The sequence below is a fragment of the Phaenicophaeus curvirostris genome, chromosome 3 (genome assembly GCF_032191515.1).
Source record: "Phaenicophaeus curvirostris isolate KB17595 chromosome 3, BPBGC_Pcur_1.0, whole genome shotgun sequence".
NCBI classification, from domain to species: Eukaryota; Metazoa; Chordata; class Aves; order Cuculiformes; family Cuculidae; genus Phaenicophaeus; species Phaenicophaeus curvirostris.
Window position 1 is genome coordinate 30739394 of NC_091394.1, and position 21089 is coordinate 30760482.

Below are 21089 nucleotides of genomic sequence, written 5' to 3' on the forward strand. Positions count from 1 at the left end.
ATTTACCCTTGTATTCTTTGAAAGTGCTAGCTGTGTGGACTGATTTTTCTGTTATGAGTTGCTAGCAGAACCATGAATTACTTATTTAAGTAGGCACCAATATGGCACAGGAAGTTTCTGTTAAAACTTCTGTACAGAAACAGGCAGATGTAAGATGGTGTTTGTAGGGAAACTTCTAGTTAACTTCTAGGTGCAAGCTGTATCTTGTAACAACTCAAGAATATAATATAGTGGATTTTTATAGTACTGTCAAGCATCAGATGAATAGTCTGCCCATTGCCTTGCCACTATTAATTGTTACTCTTCCAGCCTTACCTGGGAATGAATGTCCCTGCTATTGTCTGATTTGTTTCCATATTTTTGATCTCAGTTTATATGATGGGGCAAGATCAGTTGATAGGGTAGGGCAATACAATGCAGACAGACTATAGGAGATAAATGTATTTAATCTAGAAGGCTTGCAGAATTATAAATTGCAAGCTTTTAATTAGGTGAAGCATGGGGCAGGATCCTAATGAGTTACAGTAGGTAATACTTAAAAACTGACTCAAATCATGTAAGTTTTTTTTTTTCTGATTTAAATTGCATTCTGTTATCCAAGAATTAGCTGATATCTTGATTTTACTGCATTGACTTGTCATACAGTGTAAAAACTTGAACCCCATTGCATGACTTGAACTATATGAGTTCAGGTTTTATTTGAATATCAAACTCCTGTCTTGTGTTGGAATCATGTCCTGAAGGGAGTTACCAGCAGCATTTCATAAAATACAGTGTTGAGGGATAAAGAGTTTTGAGAAACAGATGATACTTTAATGATAAGGCTCACCTGTGTGTGTTAAAAGTAAAGCAAACTTGCAGAATCAAATTAGAGGCTAGTACAATCTTGCATTTTCTTGATCTTTTTTTTTTGTGTCAGGAAAAGATTTCGTTTGTGCTTGTCTCTTAAAGTTTTTAACAAGTTTTGTAGTTTTTACTATAATGATATGACAAATAGCGTAATGTGGCATTATTCAGATTCCCACATCTTTTTTCATTTTACTTTATCCCAAAGGTCCATTTTCAACTTGGAAACACTTCATACTGAACTGAGGACATAGTGAAAGTACTATTTTCAGTTTCAGAGATGTTGAAAGATTCTAGTTATGGAGAAAAATTGCTAGGGGATGGAGGCCACCTTGTGAAGATCTAGAGCATAAGTCTAGTCTTTTCATCTGTGTTTTTGTCTTTTATCTTGCCTGTGTCTATATGCAGGGGAGTTGCAGAGAGATCTGTCCCTTGTTTGTGGGTGTGAGGCCTCAGCATCAGAACTACGAAGAGCAGTGATCAGTATAAACCGCTCTATTGACTTACCAATATTTTTCTTTACTTTGGGTATTGTACCAGTATGCTCTTGGTTAACTGAGCACTTAGCAGTTTCTGAGGCAACAGCTAGTCTGAAAGTAGCAAAAGTGGTGTTTTCTCTTTAAAGTGTTTGGAGGGATTTGTGGTCTTTGAATGAAAACAGGATAAATTCTTCTTAGATTCTCTGTGCTGAGAAGGAAAAGCTGGTGTGAAAAAAAAACCCAAACACAACCAAACTCTTTCTTTTCTTGTATGGAACAATTTTTTATTCATCTTGATCTTTAGCACTCTTGCACCTTCCATATGCTTCCATTTACAGAACTTTAATAAAAAAGTTAGCTTCTGAATTGGAGCTCTGCGGTGGTTATGGAGATCTTTAAGATTGCTGTCCTTACTGTTCCTGTTACATTTAAAAAGTATACCCAGCACCTGTTACTTGATTTAGCAGCACATCCATTTCTGGTATGCCTTTTCTTATTTCTGTCAATGATGGGAATGTAGAGCGTGCTAGCACAGAGAATGTTGAGATTTCCAGTAGATTGAGTTGTCAGAGTGTCATCAGGAAGGATGGAACTTTAAGGTCAGGTGACCAACTTGGGAACGATTAGTACTATCTTTTTTTTTTCCTAGCAGACATCTAAAGTTATAAGATATATCTAGCCATTTACTTGTTGTTTGCTCAGTGGAACCTGCAATTTGATCCTTGTCTCTCTGACCAAAGCATCTCTCAAACAAATTTTCAAGTAGTCATCCAAGTTATTTTTCTTGTGCTAGTTGTTCTGATTAAACAAGTAAATATTGTGTTAGGTAGTTGTCCGTAAAAGCAGCATAGAAATGTTGATGGAGCCATACTGGGTTGTATAGATTTGAAACTTAATCCTTCAAGGGAAAATTTCTTGGAGAGAGTTATTGATAATTAAGCTTCTTTAGAAGTAAACTAAACTTAGGTTATTTGTGTATTCTGAAACAGGGGAAAAATAATCTTGCTGCCAACTGAAAAGAGTAACTCATGTGAGCTGTTTTGGGTGATATTTGGTATTTGTACTTCAGATCGTATACATACACTTCAGGAATTCCACCTCTTTTATAGAAGCCATGATGCTCACTCCAGAATAGCAAATAATCTGTGGCTTTGATTGTCACCTAGTAATGTTCAGATCTAGATTGAAGACTGCTTTGATTTGGTAGGCACAGTTATTGGTCAGACTAGGGATGTTTCTCTTTGTAAAATGCTATCTCGGATATTTGAGGAGGTGGATGGATACCGAAACCAGAAACCCACATGCTCAACAAAACCACAATATTTTTCCTGGTAAAGGTTCTCTCTAGTATATTGGAATGAAAAAAAAAGCTGGACTTTTCTATGTAAAACCTCTCTGCTTTGTCGGAATACTCCTAACTAGCTCAAGAACAGAGCTGTTCCTGTGCCAAGTAAGAATCCCAGTAGTATTAGAGAGACACTATGATAAATGGTGCTTTTGCACAGAAGAGAGATAATTTTTACCATTTCTAAAATCTAACCACTTAAACTAAATGACTGCTTCAATGCTGGAAGCTATGGAGAACTTGAATTAAGAGAAATCTTTCGTCTTATGCAGTTATCTTTGCCAATAAATGTAACTGGTCAGTATTTTTACCTTATATGGCTCCTATTAAATGTAAGAGGAGTCTGGGAGTTCCTTTTAACTGAATTTTTTAAACCATTTGGTTTTGAGTTTTGTTTTGTTCATTTTTTACTACTTAATTTCTTTTCAGAAGTGAAAAACTTTTAGACTAAAAATGGCTATATTACAAGTGCTTTTGAAAAATACTTGATACTTGAGTGAGTATATAAACTCTGACAAGTCCTGGTATAAAACAGAATAAATGTAAACATCTTTCTGTACTACGAGGGGTGATAGTTGTGACAGGATTTTTTTTGGTTTTGTCTCCTCTCACTTTAACTGATTGGTTGCCTGTATTTCTAGCAGCAAATAATACCTTAGACCTTATGCAATTCTGCCAATACTATCCCTACCTGTGTCCAGAATTACATTTGCCTGGTGTTTTTCATTCTTACCACAAAAACCTCAGACTGTTACTGTGTTAGTTATGCTCTGTCTTGAAGTTACTAATCTGGTAGACACGCTGTTTCAGTACTCTAGCAGTGTAACAGATACTACATGATGTTGAATCCAGACATGGCCTTAATAATAAAATGACTAGCTTACATGCCATGTGTAGTTTTAGAAACAGTTAAAGGGCTTTAGAAGTAATTACATATTTGACAGGTCTCTTGTGGGCAGATTTCACTTTCCTAAAATGTATCCTACCATTCATATTTATAAAATAGCTACTCTCTAGTTTGAGCTTTGTTTTATGAGATTTATTGGCTAAACATTTTTATGAAGTCAAAGCTGTTGTAATAAATGGTCACAGTGAGTTGCTCTTAAATGCACTGACTTGGGACTATACCACAGCTCCCTTGCTGAGCACTTATATATTAGTTGTGTTTGGATAATCTGCTAAAAGGAAAACTTGTTTCTTGATTCCTGTAATCCTTACTATAGAATAAAGCTACTTTTCAGTGTTTTCAGTTGAAAGTGAACATGTATGTCAGCCTAGCTGGCTTCTCTCAAATTACACTTGGGAAGTAGAAATGAGAAAGATTTCTTTTTTCCTTGAACTTCACCTCAGTTCAGTAGGTACAGTAAAACTTAAAGATGCTGCTCAAAGCTATAGTAATAAAGAAAATTTTATCTGAAAGTTGGTCTACAGTCATGTCACCATCTAGCACTGCTGGATTATCTTCAGCTTGATGGAGAAATATATATAATACTTTGGTCCAATTATTAATGTTACTGTTCTGAAGCATGCATTTGAAGAAACAGTGTTGATATATCACATTCTTACTCCTGTGCTTTAAAAAAAGAAAAACACTAGATGCAAAAACATGTAGCTTCCCCCAACTCTACCACTTTAGTGATTTGATTGATCCTAATGTTGATCAGATTGCTTAATTTAGTGAAATACTTTATCAACTATATTTTCATTGCCATCAGAATGTACAGTTCAGGATAGTTTCAAGGCTCTAAGCTTCCTGTTTTGTTATTTTCTGTAAAAAAGAAAAGAACTAAAATCTTCAATAAGGTCAATAACTTTTGTTTGTTAAACTTGTCTTGCTTGTGCTCCTCCACAGCTACAGCTGAGTCAGGATTAAAAGAGCCCAGCTGTAGGGATTGCTGGTTTTCAGGTAGTCCCTTTGCAAGGTGGGCTCTCTTTCCATGTTTAACCCTTCAGTGCTGAGTGCTCATGTTTCTCAACCCAAGTGCAAATGCACACTGGTATTATTAACACGTCAGATTTGAGGAAGCCCGTACTGCTGCCAAGAGAGGGTTAATATCGAGAACTGTTGTTATAAGAAAGTAGTGTTGTGGAGAGTTGTCCAGTTTGAAATTGTCTGTGTAAAATTACAACTTTCCACCTAATGGGTTCTAGGAAAATCTCAGTTCTGGAACACAAGTAATAGTTTTAAGTAACGTGTATAAAAAGGTTAAAAATACACAGTAAGTTTAGCAGGATAAATATTTATGTATCCATGAACAGCAAAAGCCAACAATATAGGATTATGTGGCATTTTTACATTAAACAGGTCATTAACTTTACTATACTGTTGCACTTAAAGAGGAAATAAATAGGTGGTTTGTATTTATGGCTTTGGTATCATGAATAAAACTATTGTATGAGTTTAAAAAATGTTAGATAAAGGAAGTTTCTGTCATATGTATTCTTTCATTGAAATTCAAAAAGCATTGCTTTCTTTTTAAATTGGATGTCTAGACAGGGGAGATGCATTTCCTTCTACTGAAGAGAGCTAAATATTGTCTAAATCTAGATTAGAGACTTTACAGGCAGATGAGATGCAAATCAGCTGGTTCAGGAGAGTTAACAGGCATTTATGTTGCATAATTGCTTGTGTGCAGAGGCCCTGTGTCAGTGAGCCTTCTCCTTCCTGAGCACTACTACTATTTGAGTTACAGATTTAAAACCAGATTTCTCACTTTGCCTGAGAGCACCCTTCATGATGCCTGCCTGTAATTTGCTTATGGGAAGCAGGGAAATGTTTTGCAGGAAGCTGGTTAAACCCAATCCTATTTTTCAGTGATGGTTATGTAGGCAGATAAGTGTATTTTATGTTGATTGTATCCTACTCTCTAGGTTTCAAAATCTGGCTGCTGGAGGGTTTTTACTGTAGGACACTACTAACATGTCAGGATTTTCTTTTTCTGTGTTGTTGAATATTCCTTACTCCTTTTGACACAGACCTCCATTCAGTGCATACCATACCATTATTTCAGTAGTTAACTGAAGCACAGAGGAATGTTTTGAAAACAGTGAGTGATAGTCTAATGTTCTAACATTTCAATACTTGTTTTTTCTGAGCATGCCTTCTATCAGTACTCGGGTTTTTTTGTTTGTTACTTTAGTAGTAAGATCACTGCAGAATCCCATGCTGATGTATTTTGCAGTGTTTATTTAAACTAAAATGTATTGCTAGTTTTTAAAATATTCTTGGGTTATTTAAAATTAGCCATAAATATCAGCATAAAGCCTTTAAATCTTTCTGCTCACATGAGAAATTTAGCAGATTAAAGTTTAATTTAAACATTAAAATCCTATGTTGACTGATTGTTGTAATGCAATTTGGGGCTTTGCAAAGCTTGGACATTTAGAAGCATCTGAACTTGTTCAGTGCTTAAAGTGTGTGCAATCCTGTTTGCACAAATCTTGGGTCACCAATGTTGTTTAGTTTTTATTAAATGTGAAATGAGTGAGTTAGTATCAACTACAGGCTTTACCCTGAATCCTTATAAGCAGGTAGAAATATTTCATGAAATACAGCAGATAGCTACCCATCCTTAAGATTTATTGCTATTGTTATGATTAATTCTTCTTCTTTGCATCTTCAGCTTCTACGGTGTTTCATCACTACTCAAATTCTTCTGCTTTGTGACTTGCTGTATTTGTCATGTGGTTATCTACGTTCCACGTTTCTCATGACTATTAAGGAAACACAGTCAAGATTAGGACTTGTGGTTTCACGCCTTCAGTAAAGGATAGAGTGGGAAACAAGGCAATAAATAAATCTTGGTTTTACTGTTCTATGAACTGTACTATGTGTGTTCCAGTGAAGTATCTGGTGTACCTTATCCCAATAGTGCTGCTGATTAGTGCTTTCCTAATATCTGTGAAAATTCTATAGAACCTCTTAAGGCTTTGTAAATCTTCTCTGTTACTTTGAAACTTTTGGGGCTGATGGAAAGAAGATGACTTGTGGGTACTGTGTTGGGATTGTCTGTATCATTTGTTTGTCCAGAAGTAATGTGTGCTGTGTCCTCCCAGCATTTTGTCTGAGTTTTCCTGTGTTTTGAGGCTTGCAACTAATTTCTAAAGTGTTTGTAGTTAGCATGTTGATATTTCTCTGTATTTCATGTGTAATGCATGTACAGAAGAAATTTATGAACATTATAGGTAGCATACAGTGGCAAGCAAGAATCTAAAATGTCTTTAGGTGTATGAAATGTTGGGTTTGTTGTAGCTTTTTTAACTCATAAAAGCTGCTGAGTTTCCGTGTTGTCAGAAGGCACAACAATGGAAAACTACTGTTATTCCAAAAAGGAGCTTTTGAATTAATTGCTACTTTGGAGTGGTGAGAAGATTACATTGCCACTGGTAACACAATGGTTACTTTGTATACAAAGCAGGAACTGTCTTAAAGTTTAAAAGTGGAAATAAATTACTGTGAGGTAAAATAGGTTGTTATATGAAGGCTGACCAGTGGTAACCAATGCTGTGCCTGCTCTGGTAGTAGCCCGGTTAGTTATCCCATGCATGGACAGAGTTTGGAGAGTTCATATATATATATATATATATATATATGTATTTCATGGATTCACTAATGCCTAGCAATCCTCTGCAATAGCAATGCTTTCCTTTTTATCTGAGGCCTCAGAAAACCCACACTTATTTTTTGGATTTGCTTCATTTTTTGTTAAATTACATTAACCCAACAACTTAACAATTCCACAGCTAACTTTGGATTGTAGGACTTTGTTTCAAAGATAATGCATTAAAGTGTATGAGAACTTTCGCATGTGAAAATATTTTACAGTCAGTCTTCAGAAAATATAAGAATGCTTCTTTTTGAACTTTTTTTGAGGGGAGAAATTTATTAATCTTGCTGAGTATTTTCCCAGCTGATATCATAGACCACAATTGTCTCATCCATAAGCAGTTCTATATGCATAGCCTGAATGTGGTTTTTAAGAACTTGCATAGCAGTCTGCTAGGGAAAGGGCTATTGGTAGGAATAACCAAGTGCTTAAAAGAATTTGATTGTGCTTAGCTGGTCTTATGTAGCTTCACTTCCAAAATTAATGTTTTCCTTACTAAGAGAGTGCTGCTTCATTAGCATGGTATAGTTGAACCTCTTACGTGCGTTCTGTTTCATTGCCTGAATTTGAGCAGACACGGTAAATCTCAGCCCTGTTGTACATAAACGTGTAGCATTGTAATGCAGCAAATATGCCACAAGGTGGCTCAACGATATAGCACCTCAAGCATTTTTTAAAAGCTTTTGGTTCACTTCACACCACAGTCTTGCACTACAGTTTACTAATGTGAAAACACTTGTTCTGCGTAGTGCTGCAACCTGCTATCAAGTTTTGTGGAATCCGTAATTACTTCAGTGCATCACTGTGTGTTCTGTATTGCACAATTACAGGTGTCATCTACATGATCTTATAATGTGATATTACAGCAGATTTGTATTTCAGTCAGACTTTTTGGAATTGATTCATCTGAAAGCAATTTGCTATTCACTTCTGAAGTTTCAGTTGAAACTTTGTTCTTAAGCCCTTCAAAGTAGGGCTTGGCTTATTGTTTTTAGGGAGATAAAATGGAAATACAAGTATTTTTATGATACTGAAATGTGAGCTCTGTCCAAAAGAGTTAAAATTCAGGTGGCCGTGCAGCTGCAGGGAGAAACATGATATTTGGGATCCTAATCTTCTTAATATGCCTGTGACCAAAAGGTAACTATAAAAGTGTCACCTTGTTTTGAAATAAAAATAGGAAGTTCTCAGAGAACATAATCTTTCAGCCCACACCATTTCCAATATGACCCAGTAAAACTTCTTTTTCATTCTGGCGTGAATAGCAATAGGAATGTTAAAACAGAAGTGGCAATGGTGCCTGAGCTAGAATAGGTGCTGGTTCATCTCCAGGAGTCCTGGGTTCCATTAGTCCCCCTGCTTTTCCATGTTGTGACCACATTTTGTTACCATATAAGTATATGACAATCTGCTGACCTTTCTAGGACTAGGGATACTGACCAGAACAAGTCTAGCTGAAAAAGATGGATATCATGCAATTACCACCTAAACTGTGAACTATTCTGATCTGTGGCTTTTTGTTCAGTCTTCGTTGCTGGCAGAAAACAAAACTTTTATTCCTGTAGCAGTGAAAAATGACTAGTATAAGAAGTGATTATATCTTGAGTGTCGTACTAAGTACTAAATCACATGTGATTAAAATTGAGAAAAGGAACAGCAAAGGTATCTTGGATACAAAAAGTACTGTACTGTTCTAATACATGGTGATGATGGACGTGTTTCACCAATCACACTGATGTGGCATGCTTAAAAGCGGAGTCTAAACCAAGTTCTTATCTGTTTTAACTTCTGGTAATGAATGAGCGTGTAGTGCGTATCTGGAGTTTATCCGGCAGTAGTGAGAAATATTTTTAAACAGAAATCTTCCTGCAGTAGTCAGAGCTTCAGTAAGATAAAGTCCACCCACTTCTAGTTTAATTTTGAATCTGGAAATAAATAATTAAGTTGATGAGCTGTGAAAAGATTAAAAGGTACTGGGAGGACTTGCATGGAAGGCAACAGAGCCTGCATAGCCTTGTACCCACTTGCTGCAGGTCAGGATGGCTCTGGACGGCAGACCCTTGCAAAGCTCACTATGGTAGTTTGTCTTCTACTCAGTAAGGTTCTGTCTGGCACTATGCCTGCATTTAAAGGATGGTTGTGGTGTCTCAGACGATTGCAGGCTGTACAAATTGTTCTGGCACCCGTGATATTTGAGTGGCCAAGAAACAGGGGTGGACCTTAGAGTAACTGGAAGCTGGAAGCAGTTTTGTAGAACTGGAGCCCTTGAGGTGGAAACTTTTTCCTTTTAAACATGCATACTTGTCTGTCCTTAGTAAAGGACTAGTTAACATTGATTTCAAATAGCACATCTCTGTAAGAGGGAGATCCAGAATCCTTAATGCTACCTTTCTAAGCATAGACAAAGCATCAAGAATGGACATTTGGTGAATACCAAACTGTACCATAGCTGCTTTGCTCCTAGTTTTGCTCTGAGAGCTCCTTTAACTACCAGCATGGTTTTTTTTCTTTCACAGCCCTGTGCTCTTGAATGTCTTCTGCATAGCACACTGTCTAATGGATCTTTGCTGGAAGCAGGACCATTGTGAAAGAAAGGGGAAATGCTGTGTCTGAATTAAACCACAGCTCTTCCTCCTCTTACGTGGCCAATTCTACTCAATCCAAGCCTGTAATGGAGGGACTGGTGAGGCAGTTAAAGGCTTAGGATATTTTAGATGTTCACTTAGGATGCCAACAAGGCAAGTCAACTCTTGTAGTTGCCCCTGTGTAACCACATTTGTCCCACAAATGAGTGGGTCTTGTGTTACTTGCCCAGGCAAGAGCAAAATAGAGACTAATGGGGTAAAGGGAAGTGGTATCTCAACATAAGTTTACAAACTTGGCAAGAAGTTTCAGCTGAAACACGAAAAGTAAATGTGTTTTATATTTGAGTCTGATATGGTAGAAAGTGCTTCCTTTCCCCACCCCTCCAATGTGAAGTCTCTTTAGCTGAAATTTGGTTGGCAAGACTAATGGTTACATACATGATGAAGCCACAAATCACTATTTCTTTATATTGCAATATGTAACAGCAGATTCTAATATGGTTTTACTCCATGTAATTTAAACTAAAAAGTCAATCTTTTATTCTGCTTCCTCCCCTCTGTTTTTTTCCTTTTGGCTAGTAGCCTGTATGGCCTCCACATACAATCCTCAAAGAGACTCCTGCTAGTCAGTGTTGTGTAAACAGAATGTGGCTCTGATAAATGACTGAGGGACACCCTCCCATTGAGTCACCAGATTCAGGATGGATCCCCTTGCTTACTAAGCCTCTTCTCAGAGGGGAGCCTAGGTGCAGCTGGATACAACGTTAGTCCCAGACTTAGTCAAAAGTTCATGTCTAAAGGGTTTTGTGATCTTCCCTGCTCCTTTTAGGGAGAGTACAAGGTGAAGGTATGACCCATCTGTTGGGTAAGGTGGTTGGTTGATACCTACTGTCCCAAAGAAAGGGCTTTCAGGTGCCAGTTTTATACTTTTGTGATGCCTTTTGGTGAGGTGGCTGTAAGTCAATTACTGTGTTAATTAGCTCTTGGTAAGGCCTGCTGTGTCATCAGAAGTTGGCAGTTCACCACGCCCTCGGGGTGGGGACCTCAGTACCTGCTTTTGGGGGTCTTTCTGTTCTTAACTGAAGCAGCATAAAGCTGTGAGGCCTCTGCCTCGCCCCAAGTGCCATTCTGCTGATTTGAGCATTAGACCACCACCGTATCCATCTGTCTTACAAGATCAAGTTGAACTACATCTTTTGCAAAGCCTTAGTGACTTTGGAGTTTGGCCCCTCTTGCAAGATTGGCCTGGATTTGACTATGGGCACATTCAAATCCAGGCAAATCCATTGTCCTACAGCTGGGCTACTTGAAATTCATCACAAGGCTGGATGAAAACACTAATTATGTTTATGTCTCACTTTAATTCATTTTCTTGGATATTTTTGGATTCAGGACACATTTGGGCCTTTGGCACCAGTAAGGAGACTTATTTGCTTTAAGTCAACCAGTTTTTCTGAGAAGGGTGGCAGAATCAAAACCTAAAACCTTGAACAACAAATAATTTCAATATCTCTAAGTTTCAAGCACACCACAATAATCTGATGAAGGCCATAGATATATCTAGTCAAAAGGTGATATTATTGTAGTGGCATTATATATTGTTCCATACATGACATAATTGAAGCTGGATACAACTTCTTATTAACTTGTAATTGGAGTAGACAAAAAAATAATACTCCAATCAACAATGTGTCACTTATGGAGAAAGGCTCTGGATCACTGAGTACAGCCTCCATCTCCTTTGGTTCCTTCTGTAAATATTTACACTTCATTTATTGTGCTTTAATTGCAAGTGAAAACATGCTTTTATCCTCCCGTTTAAGCAAGATGTACCTTTATTTTTAGTAGTACTGTCAGGTTTTCTTTGGGATAAGATATGCATATGTGTAAAGGTTTGGGCATATATCTACATGCACTATTTAGTTCTATTTAGTGAAGCAAAAACTTGAATGCATTAGAGCCAGGGTGTTGGTAGGGTTTACAAGTTGTGCCTAATTTATATGCCAGCTCCTGGAATGAGAAAGGAAATGCTTGCAGTCTTCTGGCAAAGTTGTTTTAAAATGATGTCAGCCTTTTTCTTAACCACAGAGCCTCATACTTGTGTTTTGTGTTATAATAGAATAATTGCTTTCTTTTTTGTTGAAGAGAAAATAGAAAATACATCTCATGCACAGGCAGCTGCTTAATCAGGCTTTCCTGCTTTGCTATGGAAACGTGAAATCTTTTACCTCTAGTGAAGTCACTTTTCTCTTTTTTTTTTTTTTTCTTTTTTGTTAGATTGACAACTGAGAAAGGTGGCAGGAATGGCTGGAATCTACTTTCTTCTAAAACTGAAATTACCCTATTTGGGTTTTAGTTTACTATGTGTTAGGTTGACTGGTTTTTGTAGCTTCTAAATAGTTTTGATATGTTCAAAGCTAATGTAAGTGTGGTAAGTATATTCTGTTGCAAGTATGTAGGAAGAAATATTTTTCCAGCCCCTAAACTGTCTAAGGGAGAACAAGTCTTTTGGCAAAAAGACAAAGGAAAAGCTGGCATTGAGAAGAGCTAGTATTAAAATGGTGAGACTTGAAAGGATGCTGTAGGAAAAGCTGGATTGAGGGAGGGGGGATTCCCCTTCACTCCTACAAGGAAATGTTCATTATTTACATAGTAGTAAAGGTGTTTCTCATTTTGGATAAGGAGGTTAACCATAATGTCCTGGTAGGAAAACGTAGCTGATTCATCTGTGTTGCTGTTGTTGTTCTGTGTGATATTAAGTTGTATGACGTTTATAATGTGACTGTAGTTAAATATCAGGTCTGCAGTCATTGTGCTTTCCTGAGAGAGATGGGGAGGAAATACTCCAAGTGATACACCTGATCTCTAAGATCTCCTTGTAAACTAATTTGTTTCCATGTTCCCTGAGAAGTATTTATCAATGGATAAATATGGTGTATGATTTGATACAGCAGATATAATTATGTTGTATTATGTAATCTTTTTGGAGAAATTCTTTGTGTTTCTAATACTTCATTCTTGGAAGAGAGGATAAAGAGTCTGTGGTATAATGGACTTCTAGGCCTTGTGGATGGAATTTTCAAAGGGGAGTGGTTCTACTTGAACGGTAAACAACCTTATCCTGCAAGAAAGATGAATCAGTCTCTCAAATCAGCTAAGTGACACTGAGGGTGAGGTAGAGGCATCATAGCCTGGTGTTGCTACAGTTAAGAACAGAAACACCCCTGAAAGCACCTACTGAGCTCCCTGCCCCAAAGGCATGACAAACAGCTGAGTCCCCACTTCTGATGACCCAAGAAGCCTTGCCAAGAGCAAGTCAACACATACTAATTGACTTCATCGCACCTCGCCAAGAGGCGCTGAAGAGTTTTCAAAAGTATAAAACTGGCACCCCAACCCCCTTTTTTTTTCCAGAAGAACTAACACAGCAAGTGAATTTATCAATGGCAATCCTGAACATGTTTTTAGCTGTCACTTAAAATAGATTATATACTGCTTAACTAATTCTGACTTGGTGGCTTACACGTATACGCAGAATCCTTTAGTCATAAACTGTTGGCCAAGTCTGAGACTAGAGGCAGATCCAGCTACACCTAGGCTTCTCTCTCAGGGGGTAGCTTAGAAAGCAAGGGGGTCTGTCTTGAAACTCTTGACTCAACTGGAGGGCATCTCTCATCCACCTGTTCAAAGCCTTATCTATTCAAATGTGACACAGTCTTACTTAGTTTTGGAGTAAACTAAGTAAATGACAGTAAATGAGATTATTTCTTTTACAGTTTACCTTTAAACCTACTTGGCTGAGTCTGGGTAAAAACAATTAAATCCTATAGATATTAGAGGGCTTTGCATTTTACAGTTTTCTTCCTTTTTGTTCCTTTTTTTTTTCCTTACTATGTTATCTTCCTGTTAGGCTGGCTTTTCTCCTGTGCTTGAGACCATGAAACAGTATCAGATGGCTGCTAATTTTGATGCTTCCACCCAGGCTGTACCACTACAAGAAATTCTCATATATACTTTGAAAACAGGTGACATGAAAAGGGTTTAACAGGGACAGTGCCTGGTTCTCTAATTTTCAAGTTTAAATTGTATCTTAAGTCTGGTTAATCTAGCAAAGCACGATAAGTGTAGTCTATGCTGAAATTTAAAACTTCACGTTTTAAAATAAACTTGGGTTAAGTTATTCTTTGTCCGGCTTCTTGAAGGACTGAGGAAGAGGAGAATGATCCTCGGTGCACCTATATAGGTAACTATGTAAAATGTCTCATAAAACATTTTAAGAGAATTGAAAGAACATCAACTATCTGCTTACAGTTTTATTGTTCTCAATCTCTTTAATCTGTTAAGAATATTGAATTGCTGAATGCTTCAGTAGAAGATACTGTAATAAACTGCTTTTGTAGGACTTTTTGTCTTGTTTCCTCTAATGCAGTAACAAGTTAAGAGGATGTAAAATGTGAATTAAGTTAAAGATAGTACTGTGGGTAATAGGAAAGAAAAAGGAAGAACATAGATTCTAGTTTTTGTCTACTTGGAAAAGCACATCTTAATGTGTGCTAGATGGAAGTAAGATGAAAAACTTGATATTTGCATCACTAAAAAAGCAATGCCAGCAAACCTCTCTAACAGTGATTTTTTTTGTGAAAAGTTGTCTTTTTTTCAAATTATATCAAGTTCTCTCTCTGAAATTTATCTGTCAAAACTCAGTTAATTAGAGTAATGATAATAAATTCTAGCTATGGCTTATATTTGATCTCTAACTCTTTAGTTGATTGTTGATTGTTATGATTAATTAGTTACAGTCATAAGCGAGAAATATACTGTTCTGACTTGTGTGAGCCAGCCTGCTTCTCAGGAGAAGGGTTCTAGCACAAGCACCAGAGTAGTACAGGCTTTTTTATACTACCAATAAAAAAAACAATGTGTTGAATTGTAATAGAGTATTTTCTGTCTAGTATTGCTTTGGCATCTGTGTCATCAAGCAGTAAGACATGCTATTAGTGCTAAAGTAATTAGTTTGTATATGTACTGTGTGACATATGTACAGCTGCATGAAGGAAGTCAAGGGAAGTCTGTCCTCATACATGGCTGGTAAGAAGGGAAATTGGCTATGAGAGCAGAAACTGGGCTTGGGGCTTGCTGCTTCTGATGCCTGTACATTGATCAGCACAATGCAGTAAGTCTCTGCTGCTGCTGCTGCGGCACAGAGCAGTTGCTGAGCTGCAGTAGCATTACCTGAGGAAGCCAGCATGAAGAACACCTAAGCTACTGAGCAGAAGGGATCTGTCAGGTGGGTGTTTGCTAGGAGGGATTAGATTTCAGGTTTGGGAGAATAAGGAAAAGTAATAGTGGCAACTTTGCTTTCTGATGCAGCTGTATCTTCCTAAAGAGCTCAAAGAAAATTAAGACCTCAGACCTGGAAATATTGCTGAAAATAGTGATGTCCAGACAGGACTTGGTCTGTGATGGTGGTGGGAGGTGATGGAAGAGAGCAGTGGGACCGCATTGTAAAAACTAGCAGTTTCATGTGCTTGGGTAAGCGTGAAGGTTTAAAGGTCAAAGCTATGCCCTGGTGGCAGGTTGCAGTCATGGGAACAGCGAAGATTCTTTGGGATTGGTTAAGTATGAAGAGCAGCCATCCTCAAGAGGAAGAATGGGTGAGAGTTGATTTGTTATAATTCAAGAAAGGCAGAGATTAAGAAAATACAGAAGACAAATTCAGACTTTGAGGTGACTGTGCTTACAGTAACATCTGTTTTCCCATTGTTGCTGGATGAAAATTAGCAACTTCTTTTATAATATCTGAGGTATACCTGTTTCTGGGGAAGAAATTTCTTGTTTGCTAATTTGAGTTCAGAAATGTGTCTGCTGCATGAAGTAAGGTGGGAGAGAAGGAAAAGTGAAATATTTGCTTGCGGTCACAAATTGAAACAAGCCTCCCTTTTCTCCCTCTTCTCTGTTGGGTTTGGACAGTGGTTCTCTCCTCCCTTCCTCTTGAACTGATTAATTCATAGGGCTCATCATCTTGCAGTGTTACACACTGGAAACTGAGCCCTGAAAGAATGGGATGGAAAATTTAAGCTACAACAGAATTACATAGTAGCAGGGCTAGTTGTGTTAGGTTTTTTTTCCTACAGTAATTACTGCAAACCTAGTAATTAAAGCTGAGAATAGTACAGATTCTTTACCTGACAATTTCTTTGGGGATTTGTCTCTCTCTTTTTTCTTTTTTTTTTAAGGTCTGTACTGAATTGGAAAAACTTAACAGAAGTCTGATACTAATGACTGAGTCATTGAAGAGTTGTTTGCTTCTGTTTTGAAGCATGTGTAAGTTCTTGCTGTTACAATGTAACTTAATCTCTCCTTGCTTCAAGGAAAATGTACTATTTCATCCTTCCTATTGACTGTAAGAGACTTATAAAAAGAAATGCTTTTAAAAAGTTAAGTTGCTCCTCTGCTGATATGTTTGAGAAAAGTACCTAAGACAATACTGTGCTGTGAAGACCATTATGTTGTTGAATATGAATCTTTCTTGTTTTGTCCCATTAGATGGTTATGCTTCCTACTCTCTAGCATCACCTTAGTGAAAATTTAATATTATTTGTATTAGTCTTTTATTAAGATGTGGAATCAGTAGCTTCAGAAAAAATCCCCCTCTTTGAAAAACCTTTTCTTTTATTATAGAGATAAAAAAATTAGTACATATTTCTTTTAGTAAGACTTAGATTACCTTTTTATATCTGTTTTGGTCTTGCAAGGCATAGGTAATTTACATTTCCATCTGAAGCTGTGTCTACAGACTGCATTTAGTCTTCTGGAAGCTATTTTCTGAAAGCTGACAGTTTTTAAATATTCTTAACGTACACCTTCAAAGCAGTTTGGTAGCTTATTTAAGTTTAATCAAGATCAACTAGTAATTCAGCAGATTAAGAGTTGTGTCAGTGCTGGATTCCCCTTCTAATATTCAAGGAATAGCTACTGTGTGGGTTGTGGTGTTTTTTTTGCATCTCTTTATTTCAGTTCCAGTGGGGAGATATCTGCTATTTGTAGAATAGCTAGAATACTTGTTTAGGATTAGCAACATGGAAGTAATTTGCAAGCTTATGTTCTCAAATAGTTCAATAGTAAACTCATTGGAAGAAAACTTTTCTCTCTTCACCTTCCTCCTTACAGGGTAGCCTGGCTTATTTCAGCCAGTGAATGTTTTAGTATTTAGTACAACTCCATTAACTTTTAAGTGCAGAAGGCTTTGCTCTGATAATAAAATTTTGAAACTGGCTGCAAAGCAAGTTCTAAAAAAAAATCAGTTTTGTGAAAACTTTTGGCTGGGAGGGGGCATAAATTTATATGGAAATCCTTGCCTGGAGGTAAACAGGTACTGTTCACTGCTAATAAATTGAATGGGGAGGAATCAAAATTCAGCTTCTGAAATAATTTATGGCAGGCCCCAAACCAAGGAAAAAGTGGCAGCCCCCCACCCTCGAAACCTCATAATTTCAAATTGAAGGATAAAAACATTGTGTTTTTCATATAGCAGCTACAGTTGTTTGTCTAGTTCAGGCTATGCACTCTTCCAGCAGTTGGCAGATAGCTTTCATTCTCCATTTTGTTCTCAGAGGAATTTTTTTGAGAATTTTTGGCATTCGTTTCTGCCACAGCACCTCTATATTTAAGAGTAACTGTATCCTTCTCATCTAGTCCAGTAAGAAAACAGAATTCTAGTGTGTTTGGCTATTTGGATTATTCTCAGAGATTAAGGGATTTCAGAAAGTTTTAACTTCCTCCCAACCGCTGATAGCTTTTCTTATTTTTATTCTCTTCTCTTGTTTGTCTTAACTTGCCAAGCATCAGGTGTGGCATTGTCCATCCTCTTTTTACAACGTTATGTCACAGAGGAGGGTCAGAGAACTGATGCATTTATGTTTGGCCTCACAGAGGACATAGAAGAAGGAAGCTAGATTTGATGTGGGATTCATGGTGAAAAAAATGCATACACCTTTTTGGGATTGTTATGTGTCGCCCCCTCCCCCTGCTTCCCCCCTGCCCCTCCCCTCCATCCTGATGACCTGATTTGGTTGTGAGACCTCACCTGTAGTAAGGAACTGAATTCTGGAGTCCTCAGTCAGCACAAGAAGGACGTGGATATATTAGAGCAAGTCCAGAGGAGGACCTCTGTCTCTCTTTTCGTAAAGAACCTTTGTCTATTTTTAAAAAATTACTTGTTTCCTTTAGAATTTGTCTTTTATAAGTCCTGTATACAAATATGGTAAAGATTTGAAGAAGATTGAAGTAACCTGAAAAATTTTTGGTCTCTCCTTTCCCTTTGTGCAAAGGGAGTAGTTATTTTAAGCCCTACTAGAGCCTATTGGCTTTGTTTAGGGGTAGGGATTGAAAAAAATGTAGGAGTCCTCAATGCAGTGCAAATCTGATTACAATAACCAGAACTTTTTTTTTTTATGTTGTAAAAATGATAACTAAGTCAAGCTGATTATTTGCTACATGCCAAAATAATTTTGGTCTATTATGGTTGAAAGGAGCACTTGGTATGACATGTACTCTGTTAATGTCTCATTTTTCTTAAGGATGGATTGTACCTGAGATGGTATGTTAATTGAAAAAGCAGTGGTATTGTGTAGTGTTTTCTTACTTAAAAAAGGAACAAACAACAACGAAAGACAAAACCAAAAAAAAAAAAAAAGGCAAAAAACAAAGCAACCACTTTTTACCCCCTCCAAAAAAATTAAAAAACTCCACACAGCAAAATCCTGAACCTCTTTTCCAGTGAGACACCAATCTTTGCTGTCTGTCTGGGTACAGGTAGGTTGAAATGGCAGTCAGTCTTCTGTAGGAACTGAGGAAGTAAGTTTCAGTTATTTATCTGGATCATCCAGAGGAGCTGTGGGTTCCTCGTCACTGTTTTCTAACATGAGCTGTCCGTTTTCCATCAGTCACCTGTAAGCTGTGGAAGTTCAGCTGTCTTTGGAATTGATCCAGTATTTTGATTTTCATGATTGATTGCCAAACTAGTGAAAAGGTTTTGCACCAGGGTAGAGCTCTTTCACTCTTCCAGTTTTCCTGTCTTGTACTGCAATAGGATATGAACTGTATCAAGGTTTTCAATCCTGTTGGTGCAGAAGTTTGTTTTCTTTGTATTTATATACATGCCAACACAACCAAACATTTAGAAAAGATATGAGTGTACTCAGCTTGCAGCAGTGACAGTGTGTAAGTTTTCCTGTAGAAACTCAATATTTCAGTCGGAGCAAGGGAGGACGGGGTTAGTCCTCTTTCTCCAACATCTGTTACGTATTTGTATTTGCAGGTGTGAGAAGATGTCTAGGAAAAGGTAGCTTAGCTGATGTAATTATTTTTAAATTATTTTTTTATTAAAGTGAGTGTTAATTTACAGCTGAACTTTGACTTGCGCATTGTTTTCCTGTAATTTCAAATAGTGACTGAAAGATTGCTATATTGCGCCAAAACCAAAGGTGTCACACATCAAGCCAAACATTTTCTGCTCTGGGGACACATCAGTGAAGAATTGCTGTTTCCCATGATCTAGTGATACCTTTTCCAGTCCTGGCTCTACCACTGGTGAAGGAAAGAAGCTTAAAAGAAAAGGGAAAAAAAACTCCTCAAACCAAACAATAGAACAAATTCACATGAGATGAAGGAAGTTATAGCTGGTTCATTAGCTGCAGATTCTATTAATGCTGAGAATAAAGATAGAAACTAACTGTAGAACACTATGCAGGTGATTGGTAAAACTGGCATCCTAAAGACTGTTTCTCTGCTTTTGAAATGGAGTGATGTGGCCTTCATATTAATCTTTTAAATGAGAACATCTATTTTTTTAATACTGTTTATTATTTGGGAAGCATTTTTGGGGTCTGATCTGAAATTGGTTCTGAAGTCTGTCTTACTCTCCATGGTATGCAAGGTAATCTTTTGTCAAGTTTATTCAAGTTTTAAAATAGACTACTGACTTCAGATGTTTTGATGAAAGCTTAGCAGGAAGGTACTTGCAGCCTCTGCTACAGACCTGTAAAACTGTGCTGTGCTGTGCATTTCCATCCCTGAATCTTGGTCATGTCCGTAATAACCAAGCCTGTGAATTTTGCCATTCAGCTACAAATTACAAGAAGCGATACTGGTATTTTAATTCTAGTTTACTTCACAGAGGGAACTGTGTGTCCATATAAATAGTCTGGCCTATGATGGTACTGAAGGATTCAGGGTTATGCTAGCATTGCATGATACTTTGAAATACGAAGGAAAGATTTGATTACTTTTAGATAAAGTTATTTGTTCTTCTTGGAGTAGTAGCCTTCTGTGACTAAGTTTCAATCTTAGTCTTCAGTCTGCTTGCTTAAGACTGTCTCTGATTTGAGGGGATGTATTCCCTCTGAGCTTAAGTGGATAGATATATTTTAATTATCCTGACTGAAATGTTTCTGGGGAAGTACGAAGTGATGACCTTGTGGTAGCTAATATTGCTGATGAGCATTGAAAAATTACTGGTCTTCAGTCCAAAGGACTGTATTTATGCTGCGCTGTGTGGTTCTTAACTAGTTCGTGGTGTTTCAGGATAAAAGCATTTTTGTGCATGATTAAAAACAAAGCACAAGCTCCCCTTCCTTTTTTCCTTCCATTAGTCTCTTTTCAGCTTGTGCTTTTCATGAGTATGAAGGTTAGTATCCTTCAGAGACCCCACCAATTTGTTTCATTTTGGAATGCTATAATGCTTAAAACTGTTCTCATTTTTTTAACTGCAACTGGAACGTTAAAATACTTTTCTGGCACTTACATTCAGTTTATTGAAATTAAATGACCAAAGACTAATAGCAACATACAAGCCCTCTGCTTCAAGCAACTGGGAGTATTTTTGATTGCGAGTTGCAGTAAATACTGAAAACGTATATAGTGTAAGTATCTCATGTATAGAATTTTCTGTAGTAGAGGTCATGTTTGTGCATCTGCAGGTCATGGATCAGTATAAACTTGGTTGTGGTTTTAAAATTTGGTAGTTCTGAAGGATTATGGAACTGTTTTCTACCCTTCAGCAGATCCTATCTTTGGGAGACATAGCTGAATTAAAGCATCTTGGATAATTTTCTTTCCCAAAAGAGGAAATGTGTGTCTGAGCTTGTATAGCATTTCTTGTATTAAAGCCCTGCAAAGAACAGCCATGGGTCTCAAATTTTAAGGATAATGCAGGATAGTTATGTAA

The 21089-nt window shown here is 37.2% G+C and overlaps 1 protein-coding gene across 3 annotated transcripts in view; it reads left to right on the forward strand.

The window, feature by feature from the left end:
• The window catches only part of GMDS (GDP-mannose 4,6-dehydratase), a 421560-nt gene that overhangs the window by 29412 nt on the left and 371059 nt on the right, over positions 1-21089 (forward strand). Inside the window, exon 1 of one of the 3 annotated variants that reach the window (XM_069853598.1) lies at positions 19773-19799. The exons of the other annotated variants lie outside the window; for them this stretch is intronic. Coding sequence (XP_069709699.1) covers positions 19788-19799 — 12 coding nt within the window. The 5' untranslated portion in view covers positions 19773-19787. Of the gene's footprint in view, positions 1-19772; positions 19800-21089 lie in introns of those variants that run through there. 3 annotated transcript variants of the gene reach the window in all.